At 41.6% G+C, this 16,265-nt stretch overlaps 1 protein-coding gene across 1 annotated transcript; it reads right to left on the reverse strand.

The window, feature by feature from the left end:
• Positions 1-2,403: 2,403 nt before the first annotated feature.
• Positions 2,404-12,140, reverse strand: LOC118429881. Its single transcript, XM_035840508.1, has 3 exons — positions 10,710-12,140; positions 4,346-4,476; positions 2,404-2,948 (listed from the first exon to the last, which is right to left on the reverse strand). The coding sequence occupies exons 1-3, from the start codon at positions 11,512-11,514 to the stop codon at positions 2,577-2,579; spliced, it is 1,308 nt and encodes a 435-aa protein (XP_035696401.1). The 5' UTR covers positions 11,515-12,140; the 3' UTR covers positions 2,404-2,576.
• Positions 12,141-16,265: the final 4,125 nt, after the last annotated feature.

A 16,265-nucleotide genomic window follows, 5' to 3' on the forward strand; every position in this document is an offset into this window, starting at 1 on the left:
TCCTCTGGCCGGCTTACTCCTCTGATTTGTTACATTTCTACGATTTTTCCAGCGATCCGGAGTCTGGTAGAGACTACTTATTTAGTCAGAATGCGAGTAAGATACAAAGGACGTCCTGTTGTTATCCGTGCATGGTCTAATGGGTACTGACAGGACAACACGTACAACACACGTGCAGCTCACCAATCCCGTTTATTGTTTATCAAGCCACGTGAAATAAACTCTTTCACAGAGATCAGAACGAGTGTTTTCAAAGAAGAAGATTTTCCCTGTAGCATGTACCTGTACCGGGAGTGAGATGAACGGTTACAGGTTGTTTCGCAACAATGTCAGTTCGCAACCGTCAGTTCGTAAAAGTCTTTTCGCAACATGTACAAATTACAAGTCTTTTCGCAACAAGGTACAAGTCGTTTTGCAACTTTTGGATGTTATTAATTTTGATAGCCTTATAGTATTCTAAATTGTATACGTATTCCTAACATAATTATACTCCTACCCGTGCACGTATGAAACTGTACCGCCCGGCGCATGAAAATCATCGGGCTGTCAGGTCCATGCGGCCCCATGTTCATCTGCCGCCAGGGTTGTCTTTCGCACCCGGTAAAATTTTTACGCAAAAGGAGTATAATTATGTTAGGAATACGATTTCTAATACTATTAGGCTATCAAGATTAATAACATTCAAATGATACGAAATGAATTGTACCTTGTTGCGAAAAGACTTGCCTTGTTGCGAACTGACGGTTGCGAACTGACATTGTTGCGAAACAACCTGTTACCTGATGAACTCATTACTGCACCCCTAGGGTGCCTACTAGAGGCCTGAAATTGTTGAGGACACCAGGTTACAGCGCGCGTAGAGCGGATTGTTTGTAGGCTAATCCTTTACGTTTCAAACGTGAAATAATGACACAAAAGTGTCAAAAAGTGTTAGCAAATTTGAGATTTCTTAGTTCTAGAATGTTTCAAATTTGAGCGCAAATAACTGCGTAGCATACCTTTAATTTGACATATTACATAGAATTCCAGTCGCCGCGCATGCCTCCTGGCAATTGGTGGGGAGTAACCAAGTGAGGTGGCTTATTCGTGCATCAAATAGAGTAAAACTTTGAAAACTGTAAGAACATAATGATAACATCAACTGTCATAATTCCACCGGGTTCCATAATACCACCACATTGAAAAATTTTTTTAACATCTTTATTCATAAAACAAAAACATGGTTTACAACATAAACATCACATCCTAACAGTACATTACAGTATTACGCACGTGGCAGAAAATGTCTGCCTATATGGTTTAACAGTAGAGCAGCTTCAGCTTGGAAGCTTCCTTATAGGTTTCTTCTCTTACCACAGCCATCGCACCAGTTTACAAAACACGTTGCACGGCACACGTGCAACTCAACAATTCCGTTTGTCGTTAAACCACGTGAGATTCGTGCACCAAATAACAAATTTGAAAACTGCAAGAACATAATGATAACATCATCAACTGTCATAGTTCCATAATACTGCCACATTAAGAATACATTGTTATAGAGGCCTTCTCGAGATTGTCTTGAACACCAATTATAAATATCTAGTGTATTGGCCTTGGAATTATTGAGGCTTCGATGGTAGTCTCCAGGATCTACCGGTTGTATAAGATAGTATAAAAGCTGGCGAAGGAGTATACTAGTTCTAGCCAATGGGAATCAGTGTGAAAGAAGAATGGAGTAGAAACACTGACAGAAACAATATAGAGTATACAAAATATTAGTATACAAAAATCCTGACCCCCGGGATTCGAACCCACGCCGATCCCGGGCCGCCAGCTCACAAACCCAGCAACGCAAACCACCACACTAAAAGGCTCAAGCCGTTTGGCATCGTTGATTTGGCGCTGCTTGAACCCCACTGTGCCTGCTGACTCCCTTTGGCCAGCTATGCTCCTTGAAAAGCTTTGATACTATCTCATGCCACTAGTAAACTGCCTGGAGATTACTTCAATGGCACATCTCTCTAAAATCACTTTAAATTTATTTATGTATTATTTTCATGTGGCGGTATTATGGCACTTAGTGAAATTTATATGAGAGTTGATGTGAAGTAATAACAAATACAAAAGCTACATCTACTGAAGCAAATGACCTTTTAACCTTAGAGCTATTCATACAGCCTGTTCTTTAAAGCTATTTTCCTGGCCAGTATGTACTAGTATGTTGCCTGTGCTCTAGAGTTATACTATGCATGTATGCATTTACGTGTATACACCATATCAGTGGTCCGATAATACTAAAGACTGCCCTCTATATAGGAGTCTATCACAATTTTGCGTATAGTAACTAATATGTATGATAAGTCCATATGAGTCGCGTACTGACATTTTTGTCTTTAATAGGTAAAAATTGCGGCCGAAGAAGTTTTTTCAGTTCGATAACCGCGCTGCATTGCGATAGGTTATTTTGGGGCACGACCGGGTCCTTGAATTCTTAACTCACAGTTAAAATCAACCTGGGACCTGGCGACAAACAGACGCCGTCACCTACCCGTGAAAACACGGAAAGACAGCCAAATGACACGACAGATACAGTTTCACCACGTTTTAGTCAGAACGGACGACACCTCGCGACTGTTGGTCGGCACCACGGCCTGCTTGAGTTTCTCGTTCATGCCGAACCTCATGTCCGTGAACGGTCCAAGTTCGTAGTGATTGATCAACCTGGCAGCCTCGTCCATCAAGTCTTTGGTGTTGCTATGGTTACTGATGACGAACAGCGCGCAGTCCTGTCCTCTCATTCTCGCGAGAGCCAGCGAGAGTTCGGGAAGGCTGATCTTCCCGGGGAAGGGTTTCCACTCCCTGAGCTGGTTGACGTGTTTGTAGAAGGCCCAGATGGAGTTGCAGTGAGAGTTTCTCCCGTACACCCACCTGTCCAAGGTTCCACGCTCAGCCGTCCCCACATACACCTTAGAATAAAAAAAGACAAACGTTTGCTTGGATATTGAAAGTGATTTTCAACCAGTTATAGCTGAAATGTACTCAATGATCACATGGATCAGTTGAGCTACTCTTCCACTGGTCGTGATAGAGAATTGGAAGACAGACGCCATGTGCAATCCCCTGATAGTTAGGCCATGGTAAATGATTTTACTATATGGATGACATCCTATGGGAACCCAAAAACTGACGCGAAGGTGCGAATAAGAAAAGTTTGACCAAAAGGGCTGCGTTCATGATGAAATCTAAGTGGCCAGGAAGGTTAAACCAAGGAGGTTCCTTTTTTCAACCTCCTTGGTTAAACATATTGACTGAACTGTAACAGTGGTGTTCAAGTACCGCCTATCGTCCTTGCCAAACAGAATATACTATAACGTAAAACAGTTAACTCAACAACTGATTCTTTCTTTTTTTTTTTGTTCTTTTTTTGTTTTGTTCTTTCACATCTTCTTTGACCTTGGAATATCCTATGACATTATGACATTAGCTTACATTTTCCGATATCTATTCTTGCAACCAACGGCATGCATTTGCTTAATTTGAAGCTGCTTTGTGCGATTTACTGTATGGTTGAAAACTTTTTTTTTTAATTTTTGGAAACGACCGAAAATTGATGCGATCGCAGATGTCATCCATATAATCAAATGAACATGGCCTTACAGGATACAATTTCACTGTGTATGTACATGGGAAATTCCCTTGTTCCCTTGCTAATATAGACATGACACTGGGAGCAAAAATTCAAATGCAAGAAGAGAGAATCTTTGCGGGGGCGAGGAAGAAGTGTCAACGATAGAGACTGCAAACGAACAAAAGATGCCCTACATCATGTACATACAGGAATAGAAATCCGTACTTGTAGAATCCTAATAGCCCGGAAATCGTAACTTCTGAAAAGCGGCAATGACAAACCTAACGTGCTAATTACCGCCATGAAATGTCATAGACGTTATTTACCCCGCGTTTGTCTGCCTGTATGTGGGTGTTTTTTAAACAAGATAACTCAAGAACGGCTGGATGAATTGGTTTCATACTTGGTGTGTTGATAGTGTGCGATAAAAGCTGGAAATGCTTAGATTTTGGGCCCCCTAGGGGCTTTCCTTGGTACTTGGTAAACTTGCCGAAAAGAGTAGGTACCAAACCATGTTTTGGAGGACTGTTTTCTGGATATTTTTGGGTCTCTAGTCTAGAGGACCCCCTAGAGAAACACGAACAGGAAGAAAACGTGCACTACAACTTGACTTGAGTGACAAGGAATCAATGACAGACACCGACACAAAGAGCCAAAAAAAACCCAAGCCCGAGCGATGACGTCATTACCCTTTCTTCTCAGTGAGGAAATGACGCCCGTTTTGAAGATGTGTACCTGGAACTCTGAAGGAAGATTCACGAACATGTGCTCCTTGGGCGCACGTGCACCGTTGGGCGATGACGCATTTCCGGCTCGGCGGTAGGTGTCGTCTCGAATCAGCAGCAGAAACAGAGCGTTGGTGGCGCCTGAGTGAAGACGACAACAAGTTTTGTTTTAGAATCGTTTTTGACACCGCATCCCCACCGAATTTGATGAGAATTGCTGCACCGTTACTTCTGTTAATTGACAACTATTATGTCTATAATGATTATCACACTCCTTTACGCTGAGATCACATAAACTATCACTATGGTGGAGACAAGAACAAGTTTTGTTTTAGAATCGTTTGGGACCGTATTAATGAGAATTTGATGAGAATTGATGCTCCGTAACTTCTGTTCATTGACAACTGTTATGAATATATCACACTCACTTACGTTTGGGACAGCAATATGAAATCGCATAAAACCATGATTAACGTTATAAATGTAAACATTGAACGTTTGTAACGCATTAGTAAGCAGCGACACCTACCGCTGCAGTATAATGTAAACCGGTCAGATTTACCATGAGGAAAGGGACAGACGGTCACCGAAACGTCGGTGGCAATCGTGCAATGGTTGTGAAAAAGCAATGGTTGTGAAAAAAGGAAAATTCGTGCCACATTTGGGTGGGAATTCTAAATGGACCTTATATCCTCTTCACACGAGAAGGAATGGGCCAAAATGCCGTCAGAATGAATTTTTTTTCTATTCCTGGGAATCCGTGGTGTATTCTAGAAATTCTTATTGCATTCCAGATATTCTTTTGGCCACATTCCGACAGGATTCGACGTGGCTTGTTTTTTCGTTTCTCCATCGAATGAGATAAGAATGTTTCGAATCCACTTCGAATGCCATTCGATATTTCTCCACTTCGAATGCACCTCGACAGTTTTTAACATGTCAAAAACTTTCGGACCAGCCAAAAGAACGGGCACAAATAGCTGGAATGCAGTAAGAATTTCTGGAACAGACTACGAATTGCCAGGAATTGCCAGGAATAGAAAAGAATTTTCTTTCCGACGGCATTCCGGCTCATTCTTGCTCTCGTGTGAAGGGGGGGGGGGGTAAACGGCAGCGGATCTAGCGACAGTCATGCATAAACCACATTACACGGTGTACAAAAATAGTAGTGACAAGAGCTAGAAATCTAACTTGATCTACAGCATGGGTAGCTGGCTTCACCAGCCAAACAACCATTCTCAGAACTGAATTGTTGCGTTTTAGTCCGTTTTTTCTCTGTATCTTATTTTCCGTGTCATCTGAAGCGGCAGTCGCTTGTCAGGGGAGGGATCCCACTTGTATCAAGCTACATGAATCAACCAATACTTAATCTGTAGATTCAAAGCGTAATAGTCTAGAGGAAAGAAAGAAAGCCTTGATTGTGCCCATTTTTATAGTCGTAAATGGCGACAGCATTTTGCACATTTCAACAAGAACGAGCCAGAAAGTAGGAAAGCTGTTCGATAATGAACACCTGCATCCCTAAATGGTGTGATACGTGTGAGCCTTGGAAAAGGAGGTTACATAACCTTACAAATTAGTCTTGCCAAAACATTGAATCCCCTTGGGTGCAGTATTCTTCAGAGTAATATTTGCCTATTAGCACATCGATCACTAGCAGTAGCAGTAGCAGGATATACCTTTACAGAAAAGGCCTAGGGTTGCTAGCCCTTTCCCTTTATCATGTTCGAAACACCTCCTCGAATAAGGGACCTCCATTTCACATCCCTTCCATTTCAGTTGCAAATGCCATCAATATTCGGGGGTACAATTTTACAAAAATACAATTTTACAAAAATACAACTTTGGTTAAAATACACCCCTGGATACGTGTAAACGGTCTATCTGAATGGGAAAATGCTACCCCCTGAAGATGGCACTATGACAACGTACTAAACTAATATAAAGCTCTGCTGGCACACCTACATGTACATGAACTGAATACCCTAAACTGCGTACTCTAATAATGAAAATCAAAACAATAATTCCAACTTTTCACCAGTTGGTAGACCTCCAAAAAACTATATTCTTGTTAAAATTACAGAACCCACTAATCATTAAAGACGTGAGACTTTTCATCAGCCACTGTCTCCAAAGAAGACGTCAAACCTCCCAGTTAACAATGTAGAATCATGTCTATAGATACATGTAGCTGTATAGAATAGACACTTGTTACTTTTTACTGTCTGTACCCCTGCAATTAGCCTACTTGCTGGATTTGCAAATAAATCAATGAACTATAAAATATATGATTTCTTCATACAAGATAGAACCCTTCAAGATAAAACCCTTCAAGATAGAACCATGCAAGAAAGAACAATTCAAGAAAGAACTGAAGGGCTTGCTCCTTGCATATGGTCATTAACGATTGGTCATTAGCGATCAACTCAATAACTGACGGACTTTTGTGTGATTTCTGTGCTTGGCCACTTTTTACTGTTTGTACTTTGTACCCCTGCAATTAGCCTACTTGCATGGATTTGCAAATAAATCAATGAACTATAAAATATATGAATTCTTCATACAAGGTAGAACCCTTCAAAATAAAACCCTTCAAGATAGAACCATGCAAGAAAGAACCGGCATTCAAGAAGAACAATTCAAGAAAGAACTGAAGGTCTTGCTCCTTGCATACGGTCATTAGCGATTGGTCATTAACGTTAGCGATCAGCTCAATAACTGACGGACTTTTGTGTGATTTCTGTGCTTGGCCACCCTGTCTTAATAGACAGTACGCATCCCTAAGACACCTTTATTAATAGTAGGGGTTGTTAGAGGGGAAGAAGAAGAGATAGACAGCCTTCATGTTTCGGAATGCGTATTTGAAAAAGTTGGTACAAGTATAGGTAACGTTACCTCGCCCGCAACAGATATATAAGGGTTTGTGCGCAATCGGGTAGATAGTTCAAATCGAGAATAAAGTCTACTATGTTCACGATTGCTGGGAATTAAGGTTTATTATTATCTGGTTGTAAGTATAGCTAAGGGCTCAACCCGCCGTATGTGAAACTAGAGTTCGGCGACCTCATACCTCCATGAAAATTTAGAGCTTTCATAAATTTCATGCAATTGACTAACACATTAACATAATTTATGCATGGTGTTGTTCATCATTGACTAACGTACACATGTCACAATTATAAAATTCCCACTATTAATCATAAAGCGGTTTTGCAATTTTTACATAAATTATGCAAATAAGTTCCTCATTACCATATTAGGTATCTGCTTATATTCTACCTGTCATAATTAACATGTGTTACATTTATTGAAGTCCAGTTATTGAAAACAATGGAATTATACCATTTCCTCATTAATTATGCAAATTAAGCTCTCATTTGCATAAAATGTATATCATTATGAACATCTTTGCCTAAGGTACCCGCATGCCTAATATGATGCCAATCCGTCAATCCTTTCTGCAGTTATCCTCATTGGAATGTCTTGACAAAAACGCCCCAAATTAAATGTTAGGGGGCTGAAACTTGCCCCAATTTGTCATGACACTGACAGCTATCTACCACCTAAATGTCAAGACCATATCACGTCAGGGACAAGAGATACATAGAAAAAACTGCTATGATAGAATATTCTCATTAATTATGCAAATGTAATATAATTTTGCATAATTAGTATTTCATTTTGTACAACATTGTCTGAGGTACCTACATACCAAAAATCATCAAAATCCGCTGTTCCTTTCTTGAGTTATTGTCTTCAGAAGTTTTTGACAAAAATGCCCCTGCTATCCCAAAACTAGACGCTAGGCGGCCCAAACTTATGTCACTTATTTCTGAGCGCAAGAGCTATCTAACACCCAAAAATTGGGACCATAGCTTGTTCAGAACACGAGATAGCAAAACCGGAAGTTGCGCTGCAGTACCAAGGGAAGCCGCTAGGGGGCCCAAAATCTAATCACTTCCAGCTTTCATCACACCCTACCAACACACCAAGTATGAAACCAATCCATCCAGCCGTTCTTGAGTTATCTTGTTGACAGACAGACAGACACACACACAAACTTAACGCAGGGTAAACTAGAGTTCGGCGACCTCATACCTCCATGAAAATTTAGAGCTTTCGTAAATTTCATGCAATTGACTAGCACATTAACATAATTTATGCATGGTATTGTTCATCATTGACTAACGTACACATGTCACCATTATAAAATTCCCATTATTAATCATAAAGCGTTTTTGCAATTTTTACATAAATTATGCAAATAAGTTCCTCATTACCATATTTGGTATCTGCTTATATTCCACCTATCATAGTTAGCATGTGTTACATTTATTGAAGTCCAGTTATTGAAAACAATGGAATTATACAATTTCCTCATTAATCATGCAAATTAAGTCCTCATTTGCATAAAATGTATATCATTATGAACATATTTGCCTAAGGTACCCGCATGCCTAGTATGATGCCAATCCATCAATCCTTTCTGCAGTTATCCTCTTTAGAATGTCTTGACAAAAACGCCCCTGCAGTTCCGCAATTAAATGTTAGGGGGCTGAAACCTGCCCCACTTTGTCATGACACTGCAAGCTATCTACCAGCCAAATGTCAAGACCATATCACATCCAGGACAAGAGATACATTGAAAAAACTGCCATGATATAATATCCTCATTAATTATGCAAATATACTCCTATTTTGCATAATTAGTATTTAATCTTGTACAAAATTGTCTAAGGTACCTACATACCAAAAATGATGAAAATCCGTTGTTCCCTTCTTGAGTTATCCTCGTCAGAAGTTTTTGACAAAAATGCCCCTGCTATTCCCAAACTTGACGCTAGGGGGCCCAAACTTACGTAATTTTTTCCTGAGCACAAGAGCTATCTAATGCTTAAAAATCTTGACCATAGCATGTTCAGAACACCGAGATAGCAAAACCGGAAGTTGCGCTGCAGTACCAAGGCCACACACCAGGGGGCCCAAAATTGACCTTGACCTTCGTCTTCCCAACCCCTACCTACATACCAAGTATCATCGTAGTCCATCAAGAGGTTCTCAAGTTATGATGACCACAAATATGCGGACACACAGACACACACACACACAAACACACACACACAAACACACACACACACAGACACACTCAAAACTATACCTCCATTAAATATAACCTCCATGAAATTTCATGGAGGTAAATACGTGCTGTCTACGTGCCAAAACGTGGGCAATCTTTTGGGATCTGTAAGTGGTAAGTACCGCCTCCGTACGAACTCGTAGGGAATCTGACGGATATTGGAGCACGCAGATACGCCGTAGAAGCTGACGTGCAGGCAAAACTTTGTGTGCCATCGGGCTGCGGATTACAGAACCCACTAATCATTAAAGACGTTTGACTTTTCATCAGCCACTGCCTCCAAAGAAGACGTAAAAACTCCCAGTAAACAATGTAGAATCATGTCTATAGACAGCTGTATAGAATAGACACTTGTTACTTTTTACTGTCTGTACACCTGCAATTAGCCTACAGGCATGGATTTGCAAATAAATCAATGAACTATAAAATATCTGAATCCTTGCATACAAAATAGAAACCATGCAAGAAAGAACCATTCAAGAAAGAATAATTCAAGAAAGAACTGAAGGGTTTGCTCCTTGCATATGGTGCTTGATCCTTGCATTAGCAATTGGTCATTAGCGATCAGCTCAATAAATGACGGACTTTTGCATTTGTGTGATTCTGTGCTTGGCCGCGCTGTCTTAATAGACCGTACGCATCCCTAAGATACCTTTATTAATAGTAGGGGTTGTTAGAAGGGAAGAAGAAGAGATAGACAGTCTTCATGTTTCGGAATGCGTATTTGAAAAAGTTGGTACAAGTATAGGTAACGTTACCTCGCGGCCCGCAACAGATGAGGGTTTGTTCGGGTATATAGTTCAAATCGAGAATAAAGTCTACTATGTTCAAGATTGCTGGGAAGGTTTATTATTTTCTGGTTGTAAGTATAGCTAAGGGCACAAGCCGCCTTACGTGAAAGTACGTACTGTCTACGTGACAAAACGTGGGCAATCTTTTGGGATCCGTAAGTGGTAAGTACCGCCTCCGTACGAACTCGTAGGGAATCTGACGGATATTGGAGCACGCAGACACGCCGTAGAAGTTGACGTGCAGGCAAAACTTTGTGTGCCATCGGGCTGCGGATTACACCCCCTTTGTACGGCGACGCGCCTGCCTTGTACAGCTTTAACCTTTCCAGAAATACGTGGCGGACGCGGCCTAAAAAAACAACAACGTACGGACCAATTGCACGTACGGCGGGTTGTGCCCTTAGCTTCTGACAGTGCATGTATACGTCATAGGAAGTTTTTCCTACCTGTGTGAGTGCGGTAGTTGTACTTAGTGACACAATGATCACAGGCCAGGAATCCCTTCAGCTTCTCGTGCGTTATCCAGACAGGAAAGTCCGTCTCGACTGTCCGAAACTGTCCCTTGGTGAAGTAACTCACTTGCCAGTCCTTCCCGAAGGGTTTGGTATTCTTCAGACGAGTATAGATAGGAGGGCACACGTATTCTTGTTTCTTGACCGACAGAACTTCGGGAATTTCGTGTCTCTCTTCGTATACTTGACCCATGAGCGCGGCTCTTCTGATGTCGTAGCTAGGCGGTATGTCGCCTTTGTAGATGTCCATCGCGTTGGGAAACCCAGTAGAGGTATTCCACGCAATGTTCAATTGATATCTCATCAAAGTCCTGGGAAGAACCTCCGGGCATCTCTCGGGGATCATCGCCACTGCCGCCGCCGGGCTCTTGGCGTACTTCCCCTTACGAGAGCGCTTTCGAATGACACTGACAAAGTCGCCAAGTTTCTCTGTTGCCTTCGGCTCTGGGAGCGAAGTGGTAGCGGGAAGTTCCGATTCCTTTCGATTGAGAAGTTGTCGAAGTTCTTCTTCCAGGTGGTCCTCGTCTCTGAAGTCTACCAAGATCGGCGTGGGCCTGAGAGAGTTTGCGATGGTCTCCAGTAACTCCTGAAGACTAGTCGCCTCCACAAGACCAAGTAGACCCTTCAGGTCTAGCACTTGCTCGCGCTGCTCAGTCGACAACCATCTCTGCTTGTGAAGTTTGTCGTAAAAATCGTGCACGGATCGGAAAATAGCACAGAACTCCTCCGTCAGGGTCATGGCGACTGAAAGGTCATTAAAAGGTCACGACAATCCCCGTCACGTTGGTGGCGCCTCCTTAAGAAAACGGAGATAGATTCTAGCACATCACGTCTCTGTCCTTGGCCTTGTATTGAGAACTCCAAGCGTAACTAGTCCGTGCCCGTTATATGGAAATAGCTAGCATGTATCCTTGATACAGGAAGCGCTTGAAACTGCTCGCAGCCATGTTGTTGACCTATGAAAAGCGATCCCCCTCTCATGAAATAACACGCGTCCAAAACTTGACGAATTGCTTGAAAAGAAGAAATAAACTCAGCACTTGTCTTCAGAGAAGTTTCCCTTTCGTGAGGAATCCATTGCGTCAGGATATTTCAAACATTCCAACTTGAAGAAGCCAAAAGCGTGACGGAAGTCCTTGACGACCAGCCACTCGGAAATAGGAACGGATATCTCAAAGGTGTATCGAACGTAGATCTTCTTGCCAAATGATCTTGCTGTAGCCTCTCTATTACGTAGACGAAAATCTAAGTACCTTGTTTTCCCTGTACCAAAGTCCACATGCTGTGCTTGCATCGAATAGGGAAAAATCTATCAACATTCGTCTGAACTGCCTATATAAGTGTTGCTCCCATCTTTGTCCAAACAAAGGGTGAAACTCTAGAAAGGTGTTGCAAAAATAAGTAGGGCGCACAAAAGTTAATACAATAACAGACTGAGGGGTATCGGATGTTCTCTTTGTAAGACCGCGGCTTAGGGGTGCAGTCAGCCACGGAGGTTCCGGTCAACTTTGGACTCAGACTTTTGTTTTTTAAAGCAGAAGGTCTCGTGCAAGGAGAATGGGTCCCTGGATCACCTGGGTGTCCTAGCGAGGATACACAGAGACCCCGTATATAGTTACCAGTTGGTATGGAAGCTATGGTGACGTATACGTAAAGCTGGCGGTCCTGTGCATGAGGGAGCTTCGGACATTTAGCTTACAAGACAAAATCTTTACACGTAAAAGAAGCCATTACACTTATTGGGAATGGCATGAGTGATGTCTGTCTAAGTACGCCGTAGTGAAGTCGCATAGTTAGTCTAGCTGGTGAAGGAAGCGACGTCATGTTTGACGTCCGAGGTCCAACCGCGTTACCTTTTTATAAAAGATCTTTATTTTGCACGTTCCTGCAGTGATTCAATAGTATTGCATGGTATACTAAAGACTAGATACTATTACAAGTAGTGCTACAATCAAACAGTTGGATAAAAACTATCTATAGCTATGCTATTACTAAAACTATTGTTTACATGCCTCTTCCCTCTTTTTAAAACAAGTATACGAACTCACAGAGTTTTTGTTGTACAGTGTTGTCTCTGGCTGTCATTATATATACAAATAGTTCGTCTTTGGTTAACTGTTTACATCGGGGGTCTACAATGAGAACACTTAAAAGAATTGCGTATATCACTGTATATGGGACACTCTAATAGAAAATGGACTTCATTTTCTAAAAGGTTGGAGTTACAAAGTGTACAGAGTCTGTCATTCAAAAAATAAAGGCATTGCATTTCAGGGGTTCCGCTATACACGAGTGATTCGTCATTTCAAGCAATTACAAGAGATATGTAGGGCTTCGACATCACTATATTTTTCATTAAGGACTGATGACCGTTATAGACGTTTGTAGTTTGTAAAACTGCACAGAGGCTATGGTTCGAACCTTACTCTTGCATGGTGTGTGGGCTTCCATTAGACTTTAAAGCCTCAGACGTCAAACTCTGCACGTAAAATGACCTAACACACATATCAAGAAGGGTAGGATTGGCCCAAATAATTTGCTTGGCTAACAATGCGAGCAGTGATGAGTACTAGCACTAGCTACCTGCTATAACAAAGGGTCGTGATTGGCCTCTGTCTCTAAGATCTTTCGTGCGCTCGTCCCATTTTACGTCCCTTTCAAAAACTGTACAAGTGCAGCCCCACCGAGATACCCTCCCTAGGATTGAAAAGGGGTACCCAATTACCAACTAATAGGAACAGCGAGCTCAACAGTGAGGTTAACTAGAACAGGGACATCCAGACCGGACCCTATACTTGGACCGGAGTACGTCATGGGCACCTCGGGTCTTTGTCGGCTGGGCTTTAGAAGGGACAATCTATGCCGACGGTTTGCAAAAAAAATCTCGTTAACTCTGATGAAAAATTCAGTAATTGGCTTCCATCTAGACAGTTGGGTACTCATAATAGGACACTAAGAAACAAGGAAAAATTCTCTCACTTCAGATTTAGAACTGCTCGTTTCTTACTTTGCTGGGTAAAGCTACTGAACGAGGACGGGTAATCTGTGCAGTGAATGTTTGTTCGTGTCGTTACTTTTCCACTCATAAATCAAATATTTTAAAGAACTTGGTGTTATTTGTCACTAGAACGCTTTTAATAATGTCAAGCTAGTGGTTGAAATCCTGACAGTAAGAAAACAATGATTCAGCCATTTTGTGCTGCAAAGTTTTTAATGTCAATAAACCATTTCTCTCTCTCTCTCTCTCTCTCTCTCTCTCTCTCTCTCTCTCTCTCTCTCTCTCTCTCTCTCTCTCTCTCTCTCTCTCTCTCTCTCAGCCGCTTTAACCTTTCCGATACAAAATGAGCTGACACTTTCAGCCAGGGCATTGTGTAGCGACAGTAATACAACTCGGGTCTGGGAGAACAGGGGACTTGTTGATACGGGGTTGTGTTACACACGGTACGTGACTGGTTGTTTAGTATAACACTGTCCGCAGAAAGGGTCCACTGTGTCCGAGTGGTGTGTGTATTTATGGATAAACGGCCAGTTTGTGCGAAAACATGTCCATGGAAATGAAAGAAAGGCCAGAGTGAGGTTCAACACTCAGTGAACGTAGTGTGATTCACATATTGTTGTTACGTCCATTCACTGAATCGTCTTCACATAGAGGGAGAATCTATATGAACAGATATATTCTAGGTCCAGTGCCCTTTAGGACTCCGAAACCAAAAATTTTTCCCTGTGGACTCCGGGAAAACCAAGCTTGCACCCCTGCATCTCTTCTTTTTATTTACCCCCGGGGGGGGGGGGGGGCGGCGTACCCCTTAGTGTTCTCCACGGGTAGGTCACGGCGTCTATTTGTTACCGGGTCCCGGGTTCATTTTAAGTTTGACCATTTAAGAGTACGCCCCCACCCCCCAATACCCCGGGGCCGGTCACGCCCGAATGTGCCACTTAACAGCCCGTGTACTGCCCGACAGGGCCCCCTTTTATAAATGTGTGGGACCTAAGCCTCAATAGGTGACATTTAATGTCCAAGCAGATCTTGCATGGCATGAGACATGTATCATAAACTTGGGAAGAAGTGCCCTATCATCCCCCTATTCAGAACCTCTCTTGCCCAAATGTCTGTTAAATACATGTGTGTTAGAATATGGAATGATCTTCCCCCCTCCCTTAGGAATCTTACTTCCTCTCTCCTGACTTTTAAACGTAATCTGAAAATCCATCTGTTGATCCATCCGAGCCCCCTGTAGTAGCCACATTTTTTTTTAAATCATATTATCTTAATTCATTCCATTATTTGATTGTCATTATTGCACTATTATCATTTTCTAAGTATTATGCTGATTTATTATTTATTGTTAAGTCAAACCATTAATTACTTGTTTATCCTTATTGAATCATTATCATTTTCTACATATTACGTTACTTTATCATTCATTGTTAATTCATACCATTACTTACTTGTTTATCCTTATTGTATCATTATTATTCTATGTATTACTTTACTTTATTATTATATATCATAATCAATTTTGTTTAGTTTAAAGGAGGAGGGCTAAGTATAAGCTTCACAAGCTTTTTCCCTCCTCCTGCACCTGTTTTATCCATTGTTTTCGTTTTGTGTTTTAATGTAATACTTGTGTGCGAATAAATAAACAAACAAACAAACAAACAAGTTTAGCCGGCATAGTAAATTGTTCAATTTACTCCTCTGCCGGCTAAACTCCTTGCCCAACTTATGATACATGTCTTATGCCACGCAAGATCTGCTTGGAGATAAGGTGACATGGTTTTCACTTCAAATCGTTCGGACTACAAATCCCTAACAGGCCTCCGTTTTATGCCCTTGAAAAATTAAGGAACGACGTGCAATAATGGACTGTCCCAACAATAGCCTTTTGTCCAGTGCAAAACACTTCCGCTTCAAAAAGGCATTGTCGTAATCACCAATGTCTAAAAAGTAAATTAAAAAAAAAAAAAAAAAACCCGTGTGGTCTCTTTCTTCATACAGAACCAAAGCATGGACCTCCCTTGGGGATCCGTTCTCTGTATAAGCCAGGCACACCTGTGACCCTAACATAGCAAACTGACGTCGGCACTCCAAGCTCACAAATCCAAAACGTCCCAACACACTTTTTAAGATGGTGTGCGTGGCTGTTTTCATTTGGTGTCGTTCGATTAAGACTCTGATTTTGCTGTTGATGCGTACAGGGCTGTGACAGTGATAGGTATGTTAGCTTTTAAGTACGTTTTTGGTATAACTATGAGTTCATGTGATGTGTTCTGTATGCGATATAAACACCAAGTCATACACCACAGAAAACATCACAACCGACATAATCACGGTCACAGAGTATGTTACCTACGATCACTTGTTATTTTCTTGTACTGGTATGAAAAAGCCCCGAGACACGTGAATCCCTGCAGTCACGTGAATGCTTGCCGGTATAAACCTTTGATTTTCTAAAATTCGGTGTCAATGAAGATACTTGAGTCAAGAGG

Source organism: Branchiostoma floridae, chromosome 14 (assembly GCF_000003815.2).
Source record: "Branchiostoma floridae strain S238N-H82 chromosome 14, Bfl_VNyyK, whole genome shotgun sequence".
NCBI lineage: Eukaryota > Metazoa > Chordata > Leptocardii > Amphioxiformes > Branchiostomatidae > Branchiostoma > Branchiostoma floridae.

What these genes read in the sequence shown, in the direction of transcription:
- LOC118429881 (XM_035840508.1), bottom strand. Translation starts at nt 11,514, where the DNA reads ATGACCCTGACGGAGGAGTTCTGTGCTATTTTCCGATCCGTGCACGAT. An exon ending in CAACTACCGCACTCACACAG is followed by an intron (nt 4,477 to 10,709) that starts GTAGGAAAAACT and finishes GTCTTCACTCAG; the next exon opens with GCGCCACCAACGCTCTGTTT. An exon ending in ATCTTCCTTCAGAGTTCCAG is followed by an intron (nt 2,949 to 4,345) that starts GTACACATCTTC and finishes TTTTATTCTAAG; the next exon opens with GTGTATGTGGGGACGGCTGA.